This window comes from Phyllostomus hastatus, unplaced genomic scaffold (genome assembly GCF_019186645.2).
Source record: "Phyllostomus hastatus isolate PE091 unplaced genomic scaffold, TTU_PhHast_1.1 phas_contig_90, whole genome shotgun sequence".
Classification (NCBI taxonomy): Eukaryota; Metazoa; Chordata; class Mammalia; order Chiroptera; family Phyllostomidae; genus Phyllostomus; species Phyllostomus hastatus.
Window position 1 is genome coordinate 1,290,268 of NW_025333984.1, and position 23,332 is coordinate 1,313,599.

A 23,332-nucleotide genomic window follows, 5' to 3' on the forward strand; every position below is an offset into this window, starting at 1 on the left:
TGGACCAGATGTCTGGGTCTCTGTATTATGGACAATATGATTGTAATCTGGAAACAATAAGGACTCAGAACATCTGTTGAGAGAGGGAAATCTAATAGATGAGATGGTATATTCTGATTAGAGATTATTTTATAAACACATCAATTTACATAAAACCAACCAAATGATGTTTAATTAACAAAATGCTAAGTTTGTAGGGTCAAAATATTATAAAAAACATTAAATGGAGAAATGAGAATACTAATGTATTTATGACTAGAGAAATTATTTAAATTTATTATATTCAAAACAAACAAAACAGAAACAGACTCATAGATATGGAGAACAGACTTATGGTTGCCAGATGAGAGGGCTGTTGGGAGACTGGGAGAAAAAAGTGAAGGGGTTAAGAAGTACAGATTGGTAGTTACAGAATAGTCATGGGGATATGAAGTATAGCATAGGGAGTATAGTCAATAATATTGTGATAAATGTATTGTATTCAGTGGCCCCTAAGGTGTTAAGAAAGTTTTATTGTAAGGGTGGTAAGTAACAGTTCTGTGTCATTCAAGAGCATTTTTAAACATTTTGTCTGTTTGAACTCATAAATCACTGAAAGTGCACCAGAATTTCAGTACTTCAATATCCATATGAAAACTTCCATATTGCCTCACATACTGAAGTACAGCATGTATGCACACAAACACATCCTTTGTTACACGATATGCCTTGATTAGGGTTGGAAAATACAGTAATTACTACTGGGGCACAAACAGAAATATAAAAACACAGTTCCTTCTCCTAAAGAGTTTACAGCTATGGGACATTTGATATTAAAACATAGGAAACAAGGGGATAATGGGGGAAAGGGGGGAAGGGTTGTCAGGAACCTGTATAAAGGACACATGGACAAAGCTGAAGAGGGTAGGATTGAAGGTGGGAAGTGGAGATGGCTGGGGTAGGGGGCAGTGGTGGGGGGGGATGGAGACAGCTGTACTTGAACAACAATAAAAAAGTAGAAAAAGAGAAAATCAGGTAATGCAGAATGTAAGAAACTGCTAAATTGAGCACAAGAACAATAAAAGTTGTGGGAAGGAAGAGATCACTGGTAGCTGAGTGCTGTGCCAAAGCAACTAGCATAGTATCTATCTATCTATATTAACCTTTTAGATACTATTAACATAGTATCTATCATCATCTATATTAACCTTTTGAAATTGCATAATGCAGGTTCATTGTAGAAATTTAGAAATTACAGATAAGCAGAAATAAATGAATCTACTCCTAATTCTACTACCCAGAGAAAACCAGTTTGAGTACATACTTCCTGTATATTGTGTTGCTTTTAAAATAATCAATGTTAATTGTTCTTAAAATAAATGGACAGAATCTCCTCTATTCTAAAAGCAATGATTATCTTTCATTCTTCCTGGCAGTGTATCCCAAAATATGTTCCACAAGACTTTCATTGGTATGATTTTTAAAAAGTTTTTCCAACAAGCATATGAAAAAATGATGCTCACCATCACTGATCATTAGGAAAATGCAAATCAAGACCGCAATGTGATCTCTTTGCATGGATACAATAAAAAAAAGTGTTGGCAAGAATGTGGAATAATTGGAACCTTTGTGCACTGTTGGTGGGGATGTAGAATGGTATAACCACTATGGAAAACAGTATGGTGGGCCCTCAAAAAATTAAAAATAGAATTACCATATGTTATACCAATGCCATTTTTAGTGTATATCCAAAAGAATTGAAAGCAGGGACTCAGATATTTGTACACTTGTGTTCATAGAAGTAGCCAAAAGATGGAAGCAACACAAGTATCTATCAATATATATGAACGGATGAACAAAATATGGTACATACATGCAGTGGAGTATTATCACTGTAGAAGGAAATACCATCACTTGCTACAGTATGGATGAACCTTGAAGATAATATGCTAAATGAAATCAGCTAGTCCCAAAAGGATAAATACAGTATGATTTTTCTTCCTTGAGTTACCTGGGGCAGCAAATTCATAGAGACAGAAAGTAGAGTAATGGTTGCCAGGGGCTGTGGGGGAGAGGGGAATGGGAAGTTGTTTAATGGGTACAGAGTTTCAGTGTGGCAAGATGAAAATGGTAGCAAAACAATGTAAACATATATAACACTATTGAACTATTCATTTAAATATGGTTAGATGGTAAATTTTATGTCATGTGTATTTTACCACAATTTTACATTTGTTTTCAAAAGTGTTCCATATTCTCAAGTAAGGACACAGTGGTTTCAACAAAATCAATTTAGTTTGTTTACAGCAGGACTTCTTAGAGTCTTTAATATGCTACTATGCATTTTGACTCTCCAAGAAGAGATGTAGTATACTATGTTTTTTCAACTTCTCTGACCATAGATCTCTTTTTCGAATGTCTTATGGAACAAAGGAAGTATATTAAAGAATACACCTTAGCCCTAGCTAGTGTGGCTCAGCAGATTGAGTGCAAGCCTGCAAGCCTGCAAAGGGTTGCCAGTTAGATTTGCAGTCAGGGCACATGCCTCGGTTGTAGGCAAGGTCCCCAGTTGGGGGCACACGAGAAGCAACCACACATTGATGTTTCTCTCCCTCTCTTTCTTCTTCCCTTCCCCTCTCTCTAAAAATAAATAAATACAATCTTTAAAAAAATATACCTTAGGAAATGTTACTATAAAGCATTTGTGAGTTAACATATTACCTCTCCAACAGACATTTTATTTCGAGAAGAGACCTGGGGTGATTGATGTTTATCCCAAAGGAATGTGTCTCTAGAGATAGAATGTGAAGCCCTGCAAGTGTCTGAGAAGAAAAAGATTGGGGGCACAGAGCCACCCAGCACCTCTCAGATCTCTGCTTGTTGACAGCCAACTATTCTGCCTGCTTGCAAGGTCAGCCTGCATTTTGGTAATTGAGAGAGGTGGCCATGTAATTTAAAAACTATTCTTAGGGTGGGGTACCTGATTATAAAGTTTTATTTCATTTCAGGACAGATAGCACGTATTTTCAAGCAAGAACTTCAATATAGTGCTGGAAACTTTGAATAGATGGAGTTCAAGTCAAGGAAAAGATAGTTCTCTATGTTGAAATCTTCATGATCTTGATGTGTAATTCAAAACGAGAGCTTGCTAGTAGGTTGAAATGTACTGTAGTTGAGTTAAAGGAGGATGTCATGGTTAAAAGCTAAGAATTTCCTCTAGGAGCAGGTGAAAAAACAGCTGTCATTCCCGATTGTTTTTCTAAGTCTTTAAAATGACTTTTCCAGACCTAAAGACTGTAAGCATTTTATTAACATTTGATTAGCAATTATTTCTTACTGTGTTGAAGCTGAAATTAGGATCAGATTTTTTTTACATTGCCACACACACACACAAAAACCCCAAGCCCCAAATAACTCAACTGTCTCTCACAAGGAATCATTACAAAATATTTCCCCCCTTTTCTCTCTTTAGCAATCTCAAACATTCATAGACTGTCAGAGCTGGAAAATACTTAGAGCTCATGCAGTCCAACTCCCTCCTTGTATATATTGGGAAACTAAGGCCCAGAAATGGGAAGAGATTTACTCCCAAGACCAAAAGAGTGGCAGAGCTGAGAACACCTGACTGAACACTTCTCTCGTGCTCTTTCCAATACACATTGTGCTACCCAATCAGAAGATGATGTGTGGGAGCCCGATATAGCTACGACTCCAGGTCAAATTTGTTTATCATTTATTAGACAAGCAAATAACATGGGTTTTATTTGAATGCCAGAATGCAGTTCCTCTTAGGTAATATAATTTGTAGGCTGAGCATGAAACTTAAAACCTGAAATAGAACAGTGTTCACAGCATGTAAGAATGTAGTCAACTATAAAGTGACATTTTGTTTTATGTGTAAACATACAGCAATTAGGGCAATATATATCCACTGGAATTACTTGGTGCCTTAATTTGTGTGGATGCCCATAGGAAATTTATTTAGATTCTGAAGGGAATTGTTACTGTGAATTATCTGGCTTTATAGAAGCTCTGTACGATATACCCTATTTGTAAGTGATACACAAACATGTAGCTAAATTAAAACCAGGAAATAGTTGACTTGATTTAAAAAATTGGCTAGAATATAACAGAGAGAAATGTATGTTGCTTTAAAAAAAGACTTTTGTAATGTACATATTCACTTGCTAATTAACATATTGGTGTACAAGTACATTTAAGCTTTTATGCCATTAACCAGTTTCAAAGCCATCAATAAGCTGCCAATTAGGATGACAACTTCTGAATTCAACCCGGTGGTTTATTTCATGCTTCCCTTCAGGGATTCTTAGTACATTAGAATACTTAGAACTGGGACATGCTGTTTTTGATAGTTGCCTGGAAGAAGCCATCAAGAAATAAAAAAGCCCTTTGGTTAATGAGTACAAATGTTGAGATAGGTACAATCTAGTTATTTTAGGATAGCTAAATTTTATATAACAACATCCAAATGGAAAGGTTATAGCCCTGACTGGGTATCTCAGTGGGTTATAGTATCATCCCAATACACCAAAAGTTGTAGGTAAAATCCCCAGTCAGGGCACATACAGAAATCTAACAATGAATGCATAAATAAGTGGAACAACAAATTGATGTTTATCTCTCACGATTTAATAGCTTGGGAAATGCGGTACTTGCAGTAAGCATTTTACTTCTATAGCCATTGCCCTCAGAGCACTACATTTACTCAGAGCCCAAAGGGGCATTCTCCATTTTGCCACCATAGAGATATTGCCCATGAAATCATTTGTTTTCCTTATACATTTGGAATGTGTTTGAATTTCTTTCTCTTTTTCTAAAAATAAGCTCCCAAGTATTACTCATGTTGTCCTAAAATACCTGGGGACTAGAACAAATAAACCTTCGAATCACCTAACCAGTTTTGGAAGTAGGCCTGTGTGGAACTCATACTTATCAGACAGAAGCCAGAACCATTAGTTTAAAGAAAAGGGTGTAGCTATGTTCCAAAAGCATTGGATGGTAATATTTCTTTTGTAACATGAAGCTGGAAGTGTGATAGAAATTTCAGAAATATAACAACCTTGTATGCCAAGTTTCTCACTTGGTATCCAGAGTGTCATTCACACAGCTCCTATTACTATTCACAGTCGTGGTGAATGTCATTCCCCCAAGAAACCGTGACCTTCCAATATATTATTTATGGTTTAGGAATCATTTTGATTTTCTCCCTCAGGAATTTAGCCACATGAGAATATTTACTGAAATCTTTTTTTTCTGGTGCTTCTTCATGTGCTAAAATTCTGCAGGTCTTTGTTACATTAGAAATAGCTACATTGCTTCTCATTGATGGCCTTTCTCCTTGCATGACTCACTTTCCATGGTCTGAATGAGCACTGAAAGCAAATCTGTGCAAGGTTCTTGTGGAAGATTAAGACCACTGAGACAGTGTAATAAGATAATTGATGTGCTGGCATAATTGTTTTCAGGCAAGTTTAAATAGAAATATAAAATAAACATTCTTCTTTAAAATTACTCCAAGAAAATATCTTTTCACAGGAGGGAATACCATATCATAGCTTTAAAAAGTACAATTTTTCGATGACTTTTTAAATACCAAACAATAGGAAGTTTAGTTCTAAATTTGTGGTTGCAAATTCTTTCCAATTTGTTGGTTCATTTTTTCTCTTTTTATTGAGATAAAATACAATAACCGTAAAATTCACCCAATAAAAATGTATAATTTAGTGGATATTAGTCTATTGATCAAGTTTTGTGACCATCATCAATATGTAATTTCAGAATATTTTCATCACTCCTGCCCTAGCTGATGTAGCTTAATGGATTGACCATGGGCCACAAACCAAAGGGTCACAGGTTCGATCCCCAGTCAGAGCACATGCCTGGGTTGTGGGCCAGATCCCCAGTGGGGGGCATGCAAGAGGCAACCACACACTGATATTTCTCTCCTTCTCTTTCTCCTTCCCTTCCCCTCTCTCTAGAAATAAATAAATAAATAAATAAATTTTTAAAAGAATATTTTCATCACTCCCAAAAGAAACCACATACCCATTAGCAGTCACTCCCCATTCTCATACCTCCAGCCTCTGGCAACCACTGAATGGTAACCACCATTAGATAATGCAGTTTGAAAATGTTTTTTAATCTGTGGATTATCCTTTTACTTTTTAGCTGGCATTTTTGATGCGAAAATGTTTTTCATTTTGATGAAATCCAATTTATCAATTTTTTCCTTTGTCACTTATGTTTTTACCTAACTCAAATTTACAAAGATTTATCCCTATGTTTTGCCTTCAAAATTTTAATAGTTTTAGCTTTTACATTTTGGCCTTTGGTCTACTTTGAGTTAATTTTTTAATATGGTATAAGGTAGTGATACAAAATGATTCTTATGCATGTGACTATTCAGTTTCCCCAGCACCAACTAGTTATAGTGTTGTTTAAGTCTTTGATTCCCTGATGATCTTCTATTTATTTTATCTATTATTGAAAATGTGATATTGATGAGTCTAGTTATTTTTAAATTGCCTTTTTTTTCTTTAAAGTCAGTCAGTTTTGCTTCATATCTTTTCAAGCTGTGTTGTTAGGTGCATATACCTTGTAAATCATTGGTGTATTGACCCTCATTCATTAAAAATGACCTTTTTCTATAATACCAATTTTTGTCTTAAAATATAGTTTGTCTGATATAAGTATAGCCAGTTTAGCTCTGTTTTAGTTATTGTTTACATGGTTTATTTTTCCTATCTCTTACTTTCAATCAATTTTTTGTCTTTGAATGTTAAGTGTGTCTGTCTTATAGGCAGCATATAATTAGATATCTGCCTTCAGATTCAAGAGTTTAATCAATTTATACTTAATGTCATTACTGATATGATAGGATTTATATCTGTCCTTTTGTCATTTGTTTTCTGTCATATATCTTTTTTTCTATCGGTTTCTTCATTAATACCCTTTTTGCATTAAATATTTGTTTTCTAGTTTGTCATTTAATTCCCTGGTCATTTATTTTATTACATTTTTAAACTTGTTTCCTTAGTGGTGGACCTGTGAGTTACAATTGACATCTTAATTTATAGCAATCCAGTTTCGAACAATACCAACTTATTTTCAGTAATATATAAAACATTTCTACTATATAATTTTCCTCCCTCTCCCCACCTTTGTGCTATTATTGTCCTACAATTTACATCTTTCTGCATTATAAGCTTATCCACACATATTTATAATTATTGTTTTATGCAATTGTCCTTTGAAACCATTCAGAGAAAATATTTACTAAGCAAAAATACAATAAAAATAATTACCTATATAGTTATCTTTACTGGTGTATTTTATTTCTTCCTATGTCTTCGGTTTATATTCAAGTATCTTTGCATTTCTACATAAAGGACTTCCTTCAGCATTTATTATAGTGCATGACTAACAGTGGCAAACTTCCTCAGTTTTTGTTTATCTGTGAATATTTTAATTTCACCTTCATTTTTGAAGAACAAATTTGCCAAAGTCTTTGTTGACAGTTTTTTTCTCCTTTTAGTGGTTTATATATGTTATCCCACTGATTTCTGGGCTTCTTAGTTTCTGATGAGAATTCAGCTGTTAATCTTATTGAGTCTTTTTTTTAATTATATTTTATTGATTATGCTATTACAGTTGTCCTAATTTTCCCCCTTTTACCCTCTCCATCCAGCACCCCTCACTCCCTCATGCAATGCCCCCACCATTGTTCATGTCCATGAGTCATGCATAGGTTCTTTGGCTATTCCCTTTCCCATACTGTACTTTACATCCCCATGGCTATTCTGTAACTAACTATTGAAAGAACAGATCAAAACTCCAGAAAAACAGCTAAACAAAATGGAGATGAACAATCTATCAGATGCAGAGTTCCAAACACTGGTTATAAGGATGCTCGAGGAACTTATTGAGGACTCAACAGCATAAAAAAGATCCAGTCAAAAACAAAAACTACACTAAGTGAAATAAAGAAGAATTTACAGGGAAACAATAGTGTGGATGAAGCCAAGAATCAAATCAATGAGTTGGAATGTAAGGAAGCAAAAAATAACCAATCAGAACAACAAGAAGAAAAAATAATCCCTCCCCCCAAAAATGAGGATGGTGTAAGCAGCCTCTGGAACAGCATCAAGCAGTCCAATATTCACATCATAAGGGTGTGAGGAGAAGAGAAAACAAGAATTTGGAAATCTATTTGAAAAAATATAATGAAAGCAAACTTTCCTAATTTGATGAAGGAAATAGACATGCATATTCAAGAAGCACGTAGAGCTCCAAACAAGATGGATGCACAGGGGCCCACTCCAAGATATATCACAATTAAAATGCTAAAGGTTAAAAGATAAAAAGAGAATCTTAAAAGCAGCCAGAGAAAAGCAGTTAGTTACATACACGGGAATTCCCATAATACTGTCAGCTGATTGCTCAAAGAAGCTTTGCAGACTAGAAGGGATTCGCAAGAAATATTCAAAGTCATGAAAAGCAGGAACCTACAGCCAAGATTGCTCTACCCAGCAAAGCTATCATTTAGAATAGAAAGGCAGATAAAGAGCTTCCCAGATAAGGTCAAGTGAAAGGAGTTCATCATCATGAAACCATTAGTATATGAAATGTTAAAGAGATTTATTTAAGAAAAAGAAGATCAAAACTATAAACAATTAAATGGCAACAAGTGCATATCTATCAACAATTGACTCTAAAAACAAAGTAAGCAAACAAGAACAGAGACAGTATCATGGATACAGAGAGTGTGTTGATGTTTGCCAGATGGGAGGGAGGTATGGGGGAGAATGGGTAAAGAGGAGAGGGGATTAAGAAGTAAAAATTGAGTCTTATTTATATACTCATATGATTAATTGCTTCTCTCACTGCTTTCACGATTCTCTAATTGTCTTCAACTTTCAACACAGAGCTGTTAGAAATAATAGGTTTGCATTATTATTTAACATAGAGCTAGAAAGTGAAATTTCAGAAAGAAATGCAGTGAATTGGTGTGCTTCTCTAAAAGCAAAGTAATGTTTCTAAGTATACAGGTTTGGCCTGTATGAAGATGGTGTTTTCTCAATGATAAAAGTGAAGAAACTATTTTCCCAGTTGAATTGAATAAAAAGGAAATTTTATTTCTAGCTGTTATGTTTAGAATAAGAAACAGAAGTTAAGCTTGGATGGGGTGGAACAGGGACATGTTTTGGAAAGGAGGACTTGGGTAACAGTAACAAGAAGCCTTCAGCAAAGCCCTGTGGCCCTCTGGGTTTTATAGTACTTATTAAGGCAGTTATTTGTTTGCTTTCCACTAATTAAGACATCTGCAAGAATGTGAATACCTACGTGTGTGAATTCATTGGGCACTCTGTTCCTGATGTTGGATGTAGTGCACTTACAGTAGAAGGTGTCTGCACTGCCAACTCATAGATGGTGATGCTGAAATTTAGTTCAAACTTGTAGAATCACTGCACCAAACTTTACTGATAATTACATTGTACTATGCTCTTGACTCTTTCTGGAAACATGAAAATACAAGATGTCAACCATCTGAAATGTCAGGGTAGTCCTTAAATAGAGTTGCTATTTAAAGATGTTTAAATTATAACCAGCCCACCAAATTTCATCTTAAGGACAGCAACATATTTGAAGTGTCGATTTAATTGAAAGCAACCATAACTTAGTAACTCACCATTTGTTTTAACAAAACTGATCAATTGCTTAAATGTTTATAAGTAAAGAGAGTAAGAAACAAAAAAGAATTATGTTTAACTGAATGCTGATGCTAGGATTTCAGCATGATTATGCCTCACTAACATGTTTTCAGCTGAAATTGCTTGGGAATGGACAGGAAGAGATGACTAGGAGAAAATAAAGAAGTAGCTATACTTTGGCAGGTCAATTTATCCATGTGATCAGGAGTGGGTGAGGTGAGGACTCTGGAAGGATTTATCCCACTACTTTTCCACACCATCTAGAAAGGAACTCCTTGTAGACTATATATTTCTTGAGAGCAAGCTCCATGTTCTATTGCTACCAATTACCCATGACAACCTGGAAGCTGGCTGCCTCATGCTCCAAGGAGCTATGTTGTCCTCCTTATAACCTGTGATTTGACCAAGTTTGGCTAAGAACCACAAAGAAGAACATCATTGCCTTCCTCTTGGACTTAAGGCATTTTGCAACTCTCAAGTCCCTTTGCCTCTCTCTTAATTGCCCTCAGCTCATTCTCTTGTGACATCCCCAAGGATTAGACAGAAAGCTGGTTTGTGTCATCTTCCTGATTAGCTGGTTGAAAAGCTCTGCTATTGTCTATGTGGGCTTGCTGTGCTTATCTGTAAAATGAATGGATTGGATCATATGATCTCCAGGCCCTTTCTGTCTCACCATTCTAAGTCTACAATGGAATTCCTTTCATAAGATGTTGAATATGATGCTGAGTACTTCTGGTGCTCAATACATTTAATATCTCCATTTCTCACATTGGACACCATCTGGTGGGAAGTAAGTTCTCTGCTTCCCTGTCATCTTCTTCCCTGATGCATTTAGTTAGGGCACACAAGTTGATTTCTTCAAAGATGAAAATTACCATAAGCTTTATCCATGAGTATGATGAACAAACAGAATATTCAGAATGTGTGTACAAGTACAATCAACTCAGCAGGCAATTCTGCAACTAGAATTTCTGAAACTAGAATTGACTAAACTGAAACTGGAAAAACAATCACCAATATCAACAACGACATGTAAAATGACTGTGAATTTTGTTAAATGACCGTTTTGCCGAATATGGAATTCCAACAAGATAGAGAATATATTCAAATTGTTAAAGGCCAAGTTCGAGTTGAGCTGTGGTGTTCAGTGATTTTCCTTCAGTGTCCTAAATGGTTACCAAAAGACAGGACTTGAATTCCTTTGCTATTGGAGAATACCAGTAGTTCCATGTCACATTCTTCATCCACTGTTGGACCACTCCATTCAAACCACTCAAGGTACAAAAAGGAAAACCACATCACAATACAGAAGTACTTAATTATTTGGTAGCTGTGGCATGTCATTAGGGTGGCCAGTGCCCCCCATAAAATTCCAATGCTCTAGTTGTTTTCTGTGACCAAAGTGCTAAAAAACCTATACATTGTGGATTGAGAAAGAGCTCCTTGTTCTAGCATCTTTAATGCTGCATTTACCAAACAAAGTACTGTTTTTAGGACACATCCAATTTTCCATATTTAAAAGAGTTACCCAAGCATTTCTTAAGTTAATCTTCTGTCAAGGAGGAGGCTAAAGAGAATACAAGAGCATGATTCTTTTGCTTCTTCTATTTCAACCTTTGAAAGTATGTGATTAGATATGAATATTATAATAATTTTAACTCATTTCCTGTTACCTGTGGGAGGCCATTTCCCCTTAGGACCATAGCCTAAAACTTAGAACTGGAAACATTTGAAGCTCTGTTACCTCCAAGGAAATAACAACTAGAAATCTAGAATGTAGTTTTTCATCAAGTGCCAGCTATTTTATTTGTACCAGATTCACCAGGTCATTTGTTTTACCTCAGAATACTACAATGTAGTCCTAATTATCTGAAACATTTTAAAATTCATATTTTTCAAAGAGTATACCAGAAAAAGAAAACTGTTTTCACTGAAAACCTATTTACAGATTCTGATCTAGACCTAGTGTTCAAAGGAAGGAAACTTTGACAGGGAAACTAGAGGCATCTCACTAATCCTTGGTGGCCAGAAGACTTACGTAAGAATAGTGCACCCTCATCCTCCAGTCACTGAGGCTGACTCTTCAGGACCTATGCTTGATGACATGGCTGCTGTGGGTCATACACAGAGGTTATTTTTAGAGGAAAGAATTCTCATTTCCCAAAAGTATAACCACAATATGTCTATTTGGAATGAATCAGCTTTACACACTAGTACAATAGTAAATGCTCAGATCATGTCTGTGTAACCTCAGTTCTGTGATGAAATATGTAATATCTTGGTATACTTTTATTACCCTGGGACCATTACCCTTTGTCAGTGGCCCCCATCAAACTGAGGTGATTCCTTTGGAAACTGTGCAGTGCTATGGAGTTTCACAGATGTCTTTGAAGTAAGTTCTTCTTCCAGAAAACGTTGTGTTTTGTCCTTGTGGCTTTTCCCAGTGATTTAGAACTGACACAAGGGCAAAAAGTCACTAATTTTCAGCAATGGTGGTAGCCAGGATCAGATACCTTCAGAGGGAAATCGCACTTGATATCCTGCAAGAGCACGTAGCTGTGTTTGCAGTTTGCTGCCACACCTGACAAGGTAGAAGGACTTGGCCAGCTTCTTGAGGCCAGGCCAGCCTTCATTCCAGCTTTATAATTGGAACTGTACTATGTGGGGCTTATGGCCCCTTAAACTGAGATTTATTCTAGTAAGGCTGGAGACCCTAAAGGAGGGCATTACAGAGCTCAGAATTAACACACTCAGGCCAACTAATCTAACAGATTACTCCTCTGGGGTTGGAAGAGGCTCATTAGGGGGTCTTGGGAACCTCACTTAGCCACTCAGTGCATTGGTTGGCCACATCCCTTTGAGTTAATTGGTTCATTTGCTTAAAAAGATCAATTTTCTGCCTTCCTCTTTGACTTGATGCCACTTTATCAATGGAGGAGTCTCCCTCGACTAGATGGGATTATGGCACCTGCCTCTCAGGGTAGCCCTAAGAAAGCCCTAAGAATGCTGGCAGTCTGTCACTCAGCCTATCTGAACATCTGTCTGGCTATCTAGCCACAGTACAGCTAGTTATCCTAGGCAGGAATCTGCTATTACCACACCAGAGCAATAGCAGTAACATATCGCCCAGAGTTGAAGAGATAGAGATTGGGAGAAATCCCAAGTCAGTGAATAAACTGCTTATTTATTCTGTTAACCCATTGTTCCATTCATTCTTTCAGTTACCAAGCATTTTATGAGCACCTATTATGTGTCAGATCTGTGCTTATCCCAAGGCCATACCCATTGTAAATTAATACTGGAGTGTACACAAGCCCTCACCCCCAGCCCCATTCATTTCAAATCCTAACAACATGGTAGTTACCCTTAAACAGTTCTCAGGCTAAAAATGGCAATGCTGCCTCCCCTCTCTCTCAGCTCCAATTTTCTTATTTATAAAATGAGACTAATAAAAATTGCACCATTGCCTTGCAGGTGTCCTGGGTGCATCAACGAGAGAAGTGATATGGAAATCCTTTTAATTATAAAAATAATAAAATGCTGATAGTAATGACACAATAACTAAGATTTATTGAAAGCCTACAGCATTCCACAGAATGAGCCCTACCTAGGCCAGAACTGAATGTTAACTGGCACCAAAATTTTAAAATTTTCCCCCTTCAGAGATTCAGATTTTATAAATATATGGTTTTTACTATATAATATTAACATGACATGTATGAGCACTTACTGCCAGGTACCAAGTTCAATGCTCTACATGGATTACCTCCTTTAATCCCCACAGTCATACAATGTGGAAAACAGGGACAGGTATTATTATACCCATTTTAATAGGTAAGGAACATAAGACTCAGAAAGGTTAAAGAATATCATATTTATAGTCACGAGACCAGTAATAGACTCTAGATTTGAACGTAAATTTTCTTACCCCAGAATATGAGCTTTTTTAAAAAAATATTTATTTATTTTTAGAGAGAGGGGAAGGGAGGGAGAAAGAGAAGAAGAGAAACATCAATGTGTGGTTACAACTCACATGGCCCACACTGGGGACCTGGCCTGCAACCCAGGCATGTGCCCTGACTAGGAATGGAACCAGTGACCCTTTGGTTCACAGCCTGCACTCAATCCACTGAGCTATACCAGCCAGGGTTAGAATATGAACTTTTAACCATTATGCTATGCCTCCTCTTAGAATAGCCCTGGCTGGTGTAGCTGAGTGGATTGAGGGTGGGCTGCAAATCAAAGGGTCGCAGGTTCAATTCCCAGTCAGGGCACATGCCTGAGTTGCAGGCCAGATCCCCAGTAATGGGGCGCATGATAGGCAACCACACATTGATGTTTCTCTCCCGATCTCCCTCCCTTCCTCTCCCTCTAAAAATAAATACGTAAAATATTTTTTAAAAAAGAAAAGAATAAAATTCTATACAGTTGTAAGTTATTGGTAATATATTATCAATTGTTTACTTTAAGGCAGTAGATAGCTTCTGTAAACTGCAGAGAACCATTTCTACCACTGAGAGGGAGCCCCACTGAAATAATTTTAATTTCAATCTCAAGTTTGCTCAATAATTTTAATCTCAAGTTTGCTTCTTTTATATCCTGGCTTATTTTACTCTCCCAACATTTATTCAGTTTGGAGGACTTATTTTCACAAGTTTCAGTGCTACATTAAAAAACACAAAGTAGAAACTGGGGAGCTGGAAATAGTAGAAAAAGCGTGTGTTGTGGGTAAGAGGTGGACATTGGAAGCGATGCTCAGACGAGAGCATATCTTGGAGTGGGTGCCCTTTTTACTGATACTACAGGGGTGCACAGCCTGTAGCCAGTCCCTTCACTCTTCTTTCCTAAACATCTCTGTGGGTATACTTAATGCACAGATCCTTATCTTGCTGGGATCATCCAGAAGGGTTTCTTAGACTCTTCTTCCTGCTGCCTCAGTGTTTGGCCTTGGAATGTTACTTGTTTAGCCTTAACAAGCATTTGTAATGAGCTCTTTATGTCTGCTACTGTAGCTGCTACTGCTCTTCCTTTCTCCTCCTCCTCCTCCTCCCTTTCTTCTTCTGCACGATCATTGTCATCTTCAGCAGCAGAGTTAACATGTTTGAGAAATTATTACCTTCCCGAGCTATGTGCTAAGCACTTTACACACATTACTCTATTTATTTGTTCATTCATCCATTTAATGAACATTATCGAATATTGACTTTGTACCCAACACTATGACACACACTGTCTAGTGCGGGGAGGAGCAGGGAGTATGTAATTACAAACTCTGCAGAGTTCTCTGAAATAAGGATACATGGGACTGGGAAATGTCAACGGTGCTATTTAATCTAATTCTTCAACAAGCCTGTGAAGTTAATGAATAGCATTATCCTCCATTTTACAGATGAGGAAAGTGAAGCTCAGGCAGGTTAACTGACTTGCCCAAAGTAAGACAGCTAGTATGTAGCCTGAGTAGGGATTCAACTCCATCATGGTGAGATTCCAAAGCTCACACTCTTAACTGTTATATATACTTTATCACCTCTCCAATGTAAACCTGCATATGTAGCCATTAATCCTAGCCCTATGCATTTGGGTTCTGGCTTCCTCTGAAATGTGTGGAGTTCCCATTGTTTCCAATTAGTTGTGACAGTGGTTTGGTGCATTTGTAGAAAGAAAGTGTGCACACAAAGTAGAGGTCATGTGCCCTAGGCCTTGTGGATGTGCACAACGTGTAAATAATAATGGCATTCCAAAAGAGCTGCAATGCATTGGAGCCACCACATTTGTTTCCCATTAGCTTATGCTACTCAAATACAAACAGTAAGGCATGTGTTTACATTGCCATGGACATGCAAAGCTGGGCCCCCAAAGCATTCCTTGCAGGTTGTATAAAGATGAGCATCCGGATAGTTCAAAATCAGTTTTGTAAACCCGGCTCAATAGCTTGAAAATGTAATTTGGATTCCATATATTTAAAAAATGCCTAGACAGAGGTATGTGTGTAGCCAAAACAAACAAACCCAGCTAACTCCTCAAAAACCATACCAAGCCTCATATTTTCAGGATCTATTTTGTTACTTATTCTTTATTTAAAAAAATTTTTTTTAAATTTTATTTATTTATTTTGAGAGAGAGAGAGACAGAGAGAGAGACAGAGAGAGAGACAGAGAGAGAGACAGAGAGAGAGAGAGAGACATCAGTATGCAGTTGCTGGGGGCCGTGGCCTGCAACCCAGGCATGTGCCCTGACTGGGAATCGAACCTGCGGCACTTTGGTTTGCAGCCCGAGCTCACTCCACTGAGCTACGCCAGCCAGGGCTTATTCTTATTCTTTATTTTTTAAATTCTAAATAGCTTAAAGTCAAGAAAACTCTTAGCTGTGTAGCAGCAGTAATGGAATTTTTCATTCTGTTCTAACCAGTGTGACTGAAGCTTTTCAAAACAAGCCCATTTATGATGAGACAGTTTGATTATTTAAGACACAGTAGATGGCCAGGCTGGGGAAAGAAGCGGGAGGCATCCAGTGTCATTGCCCACCCAGCCTCACACAAAATAGGTAACCAAGGGCCTTCCCATCGAGGTATGGTTTATGGCTAGCATCTGAAACATTGAGACTGAACTGGAAATTATCTCAGGTCGAGGTAGTCAAGAAGGCAAAAATATTAAATAAAGGCTCCATTAGTTGATATCTTTACCTAAGACACCATGTTTTTCTTGAGAAGCTCTGGACTTGGCACCAGAAGATTTTATTTTTAATGAGGTCTCCATCACTTACTCAGTGACTTGATGGAGTCATGTCTCCTCTCCAAGCCTCAGTAGCCTCCCTTGACGTGGAAATGGGGATGGCAGTCTTCCTTGTTACACAAATTGGTGGTGAGGATTCCAGGATTATATGAGAAAACATATGTTAAACCCTAGCACAGCGCGTGGTTGATAAGGTCCATATCTTTACAATCACGTTAATTCCAAGAGACACGTTATTTACACCATATAGACAGATCAAGAGCTGCTGCTCTCATTGGTCTAATTTCAGCATATTTGATCCCCCTAAGAACAACCAGCATGTCCTTTGATCTTTGTTCTCCTGTCAACCAAGCACAAAAAGAGCTTTGGCCAAATCACATTGTCCCATGACGCAGAGATCTTTTGTTATCTTGGTTATTTTGGTTTTAAGAACATGAATTGCTAAATTCTAGACAGCATTTTTTTTACTCTTACATTATGGTTGTAATTTTCTTAAGTATTTATTCCAGACTTTTTGTTTCCTTTTATTGTACAACTGTAAGCACCTGTTCCAAAGCTAACTTCAAATATTTCCCTTTCTAATCAAACAAAGTCAATCACTTTTACACATGAGTGTTTTCATTAACTCCAAAGACAAAAGGTCATGACGTTCATATCTAAGAGAAAAGGAAATCATCAGGTTGCATTTACTTTTTAAAAACATGGTTTTAAGAACATGTGTTAAGGATTCCTACACATGTGGGGCTAAGCTGACTCTTGTCCAAAGATGGTTTTTGGAAACTGGAGTAACCCTGCAGTGGCCTTTCTTATTAGTGTGGTCTGTGATTTGCTCATGATAAGGTGGAGGGGCAGATGGAGTTAAAAATGCAGATTTCTGTGCTTCAGCCCAGACGTACTAAATCAGAAGCTCTGTGGGTGGGGTCAGGGACCTTGAGTTTTTATCAGTCACCCTAGGTGATTGTTACAGAATTGGAGACTCACTCCCATGGTGTATAAAAAAGTACATACTGCTTGACCCAGTAATCCTACTAAAGGAAAACTAAGGAAATAATCCAAAATATAGAAAAAGTTATGTGAATGCTCCTGATAGTCCATCTTTCTTTATAGAAACAAAATAACTAAGTGTTTTATCACATTTAATATTTTACATTTACCACATTTCTTCATTACAACAATTCTATGAGGCAGGCATTATTTTCCTCATTTTACAGATGAAGGATATTGAAGTTTAGGGAAATTAAACAGCCAAGTTAATAAGTGGAAAAAAGTTACTAAGTGGAAAAACCAGAATTCCAAACTCAGTTAGTCTGATTCTAAGGTCCAAGTTCAACTATGTATAAACGTTGGCAAAAAAAAAAAAAACCATAACACACATACCTACCTTTGAAAATACAAATGTTGTTTATTGCAGTTTGAGAACTCAATTACCCCCATTTATTTTTCCTTTTACCTTTTTATGTTATATTGACACATATAACTAACATTAAATTATGAAATAAAAGTGGATTGCATATGTAAGCAACTGTGATAGTCTCCTGTGGCTCCAAGAGAGTTGTGAGGAGAGGAGTAGCTGCAGAAAAAGCTGGGCTGTTGAAAGGCCTGCCCACTAAGGCACACCCAACCGTGTATGGCAGAAATGTCAGGTTTATAGAAGGGTGGTGGGGGGAGAGGAGTGAAATAATCAGATCTGTGATTTTTACATTGATAATAATTATTCTGAGCCTTGGCTCTTAAAAAGCTAATAGGATAATGTCCTTTGAAAATGGCAAACAGTTATTCAAAAGCATTAGGCACCTAAGGTTACCTGATTTTGTGTTCAAGGCTCTCGTAACTTTCTTTTTATAAAGTGAATGTTCAGTCTGGAAGACATTGTAAAGAGTGAGAGAGGGAACAAAAAAGTCAATATTCAGAATTGTAATTAGCCGATTTGATTTCTGTTCCAAATTTCAGGCCACATTAAATCCACAGTCCTTGACGGCAATTTCTCATCTCTGACAGATTACCCTTCTTTCGACATTCTAGAGCGTCAGACTGTTCTTTAAGAAGACTTTTACATTAACAATAGCTTTCTAGGTTTGGGTTTGTTTTGTCAATGTGTGAGGGTTAGGCTCATCAGTAGCTGTCTGTGTAAAATGATTCGAAAGTATGCTATAATCCTTCAATGCTGAGGTTGTCTCTAAAAATGGGAGTAATTTAAGAACTAAAGAAGTTATCTCGATGGCAAAGTTTTAAAGTTTTTTTAATTGCACTTTAAAAAAAACTGCACTACCAGAGAATACTGAGGGCATTATCCATGAGGTTGGAAAATGGCCTCTCAAAGATTAGCTGCAGATCTTAGCCAGGGTCATCTAAAAGGATTTAGCTATTCATTCACAAGTTCTGGTATAATTAATCTGTGCTTTGGCTTTCTCTTTTTTCATGAGTTTGTGGAAGTAGCTTTTTTAAAAATTAAAGCTACCAGGCCACTTTATTTTGCTTCAGTTCAATAGCACATTTGTTGAGTGCCTACTATGTGCAAGAGCCTGCTTTAAATGGTATGGGGTTCAAAGATAAATAAGACACAGCCCCCAGGTAGCTCAGTCTGGTAGTGGAGCAAAGTCTCGTGCACAAATAAATACCAGGCTGCATACATAAAGGGCTATTTAGGAGTTACAGATAAAGGGAGCAGTGGTGGAAGAGGGAAAGGGAAAACTATAATGACCATCTGTGGTAGCCAGGAAGGCTTTATTAAGGAAGTGATATTTGAACTTGATTTGAAAGAATGTAGTGTTTTTAATAGACAGGAGAGAAAACAGCTCCTATTAGGTGCTGGATTAATGTTTGCTGAAGGGATTAATGAAAGGCACAGATGTGAAATGTGCTTAAGAAACAGCAAGTTCAGCCCTGAGTGGTGTGGCTCAATGGACTGAGCGCTGGCCTGTGAACCAAAGGTTCGACCATTTGATTCCCAGCCAGGGCACATGCCTGGGTTATGGGCCAGGACCCCAGGGTTGGGTGTTCGAGGGGCAACCACACACTGATGTTTCTCTCCCTCTCTTTCTCCCTCCCTTCCCCTCTCTCAAAATAAATAAATAAAATCTAAAAAAATTAGCAAGTTCACTAATCTATACCTAACCACAAACCCCTTATACAAACAATTCTAATTTAGATAATCCATGACATATATGAAGGATGTATTTTTGAAAATTAACCTAAAGGGCTTATGTTGAAAGCATTTTCTCACAAGAAATGATGGTAAAAGAAGGAGATAATGATGTTTTTGTCACCTAAAGTGATGTTATAGTCTAGATTAGCAGTACCCAAAGAATGGCTTAAGGATCCTGGTAATCCATGAAACCCAGGGATCCACAAGGTCAAAATAACTTGCAAAAAGATAGCAAGATGTTATATGCCTTTTCACTTGATTGATATTTGAACTGATGGTACAAAAGCAATGGTGAGTCCAACTGTCAACACCACATTATGAATCAAGGCAGTGGCACCCAGCTGTACTAGTCGTCATTGTATTCTTCAACAGCATACACATCAGGGGAAATAAAAGGCTGTTTTACTTAAGAATGTCATTGTTGAAATAGTAAAAATGACTAATGTATTAAACTTTAACCCTTGAGTGTAGTTTCCAAAAATATTCTGTTATGAAATGTGAAGTAATTTAAGGTATTTCTACTGTAACCTGTGCTGATGACAAAAAAAGAAAAGCACTTGTGGGATTATTTAACATGCGGGCTAAACTAGCCTCTTTTTCCATGAAACATCATTTTCATTTGAGATAGTGACTGACAAACTATAGTTATACAGACTCGAGTGTTTGCTAGCCATTTTCTTCTAAAGAAACAAGGAGAGCCTGTCAGTTAAAGGAACAACTGACAATATTTGTTGCCCACGATACAATTCAAACTTTCAAGAAAAAAATTAAAATTTTGGAAAATTTGTATCTCCTACCAGAGCTTCAAGATTTCCCAATACTTAAGGACTTTCCTAATGAGGTTATGGATGATTTTAATAAATATGATTTTTCGATATCATATAATGAAAGCTGCTGACATTTGTGAAACTTGCATAGCTCAGTGGACCAAGTTTTTCCAGATGACCCATGTGTAATGATGTAAAATGGGCAAAAGGTCCATTCAAAGTTCCAAACATACCAATGAATTTTAATATAACAGAACATGAGAAGTTTATTTATATGGTTTCACATTCTACATTGCAACTAACCTTTTCCACTTGAGTTTTTCTATAGTATCAGTGAAAAATATCCACAATTACCTTAAAAGGGTACTAAAATATTTCTCTCTTTTTCCATGACATATTTTGAAAGGCTGGATTTTCTTCAAATGTTTCAATCAAAACTACATAAAGCAATAGATTGAATGGAGAAGTAGATGTGATAATTCAGCTATCATACCAAGCTAGACAGTACAGAGATTTGCAAAAATGTAAAAGAATGACACCTTTCCTTCTGACTGTCTTATGTCAAGGAAAAAACATTTAAATTTTTATTAAAAACATTACTAATGCTAACACATCATGGTTTTATTATTGTTATGTTTAAATTAACTTTTAAATAGTTTTTGAAATTTCAGTTATAATTTCTAAGGTAATAAATGCCGATAGATATAATTTGTATTTATTATACCTATACAAGTTATATCTATATCGACTCCTAGTCAGGGCAGATGCCTGACTGGGTGGAAGGCCAGGTCCCCAGTAGGGGGAGCATGAGAGGCAACCACACATTGATGTTTCCCTCTCTTTGTCCCTCCCTTCCCACCACTAAAAATAAATAAATAAAAATTTTAAGAGTATAAAGGGGTCCTGACACCAAAATTTTGAGAACCTCTGGTCTAGCTTATCCTAGCCTATGTGTCTATAGTATGCACTTAGATTTGTAGGATGAATGTTAGAGGATGAGGGATGGTTAGGGAAAGGATACATGAGAGCAGCAGGGTAGAGATAGTGCTAGAGTGGCAGATGGTAGGTGGGTTGGCTTCTCCAACACCATTAGAGATTGTTGGGCAGGAAAGAACTATTCGGACTTTTTTTTCTTTGCTTAAAAAATAAGAGTCAAATTTCTCTATGGTATGTAGCTTGCTCCAAGTGATTATTGGCACAACAGCTAAAGCGTAAGTAGAAAGCATAAAGGTATATTTTGCAGTGACAATAAACTCAGACAATAGAAACCACAGAAACCAAGACACACTGTGTATGCAGCACTTTTTTTTCTGGATACCTCGTTCACAATCACAAAAAAAGCAGGTTAAGTATATCCAGCATCTTTTGTTGACTGTTATTTAAAAATAAGAGGTGGAACTGAGATTTAGGACTAAAAAGGGCTGGTGGGGCAGAAGCCAGAACAGAAATAGAGGATATTGGAATACAACTTTAGAGAGAGATGGTGCAGAAAAATAAAATGGAACTGCCCTCAGAGACCACTCATGCTTTGAACTGGGCTTCTGTATCAGTGGAAAGACTTTCAGGAGGTGGGAGTCACCATAACATAAGAAAGGCGTTGACAATGGGATTGAAAAGCCAGACACTGACGAGCAAAACAAACATGCCTCTAAGTAGGCACATTATCTCCCAAACAAGCAAAGTGAATTTCGAAGTATCTTATTAAAATTGTGGGAGAGGGAGTTATTTTAAAAGTTTTTTCTAGTGACGAAGGCATGGTACGAGGCAATTAATTGTAAGTATTTATTTAAAGTATATATAAAATTCATTGCTATTCTCTTCATTTTGGTAGAAGTATTTATTGTTTTAATTTAGGAAATGTAACTATATTAGAGGGGGCTTCCATAGGGCTCTTTGCTGGTTTCAGTGTACTCTCAGCCTATTAATATGCTTTGCCTATGATGTGTTACATTCCTCATCAGTGAGTTCTCCTACCCTGGAGGCTTTCAGGAGCTTACACACTGTGGCATGGAAAGGTCTTATGCAATATACACTCTGGTGTAAGTAGAGGAATAGAGAATCATATGAAATGCCTTAGAAAGGTCCAGGGGTATTACACTCCAAAGTGTATAAGCAGTCTACATCTATTTAAATTTGAAAATGATTTTTCAAAGCTTCTGTGTAACTCATTCAGCATTTTATTGCCTCCTGTTAATTTCACACTGTTTTAGACCTACCCAGGAAATAGGAAGAGCTGCTACATTTCTGTCTGTTTTCTTTTTTAGCTCCTGAGAACCATGTCTGTGCCCAAAGGTAGAGTTCTGGAGAAAAACCTTGATGAAGAAGGGCTTGAAAGTGGAGACTGTGGTGATGATGAAGATGAGTGCATCGGAGGCTCTGGTGATGGAATGATGAAAGTGAAGAATCAGCTCCGCTTCCTTGCAGGTAACTGATTAGTGCCAGCTCAAATCTGAGCTAACATGTTGATGCTTGGGAATTAAAAACCAATTGACTCTGCTCTCTTTAACTCCCGTAAAATCCCTGCAACACACAATGCCATCAACTCTTTAAGGAAAGACTATGCTCTAGAAAATGAAGTTTTCAGGTAACCTTTTCTTAAAATCTCTGGAACTAGGTAGGTTAAAAGGTTAACTTCATGATTTTCATTGCCTAAAATGAACTGACATAATCAGTTGGCTTTTTCCCATTGAACATTTCCTTGGTTCTTTTCTATTATAAAACAATGCAATCTTGGGAATTTACTGAAAACCGATGATGGGGTACCTTTTTAAGGAAGAGATATCTGCTGACCCTCTCTTCTTAGAACGTATTTGTTTTGTTTCCTTACAAGTATTCTCACATTGACAGGCTATGTGACACATAACTGCAGAGTTACATAAAAACAGCAGTAGAGAAAAAATAAAATCAAGCTGCTGAGGTCAAGAAGGCAAAACAACAGCAACAGCAACAACAACAAAAAAACAGCCCTCACATTTGTAT

General features: G+C 37.0%; 1 protein-coding gene across 1 annotated transcript in view; it reads left to right on the forward strand.

Annotated features, from left to right (window-relative positions):
* The window catches only part of GPC3 (glypican 3), a 430,866-nt gene that overhangs the window by 356,208 nt on the left and 51,326 nt on the right, over positions 1-23,332 (forward strand). Inside the window, exon 7 of the mRNA XM_045852238.1 lies at positions 22,618-22,777. Within this exon, the coding sequence (XP_045708194.1) occupies positions 22,618-22,777 (160 nt within the window). The remainder of the gene's footprint in view (positions 1-22,617; positions 22,778-23,332) is intronic.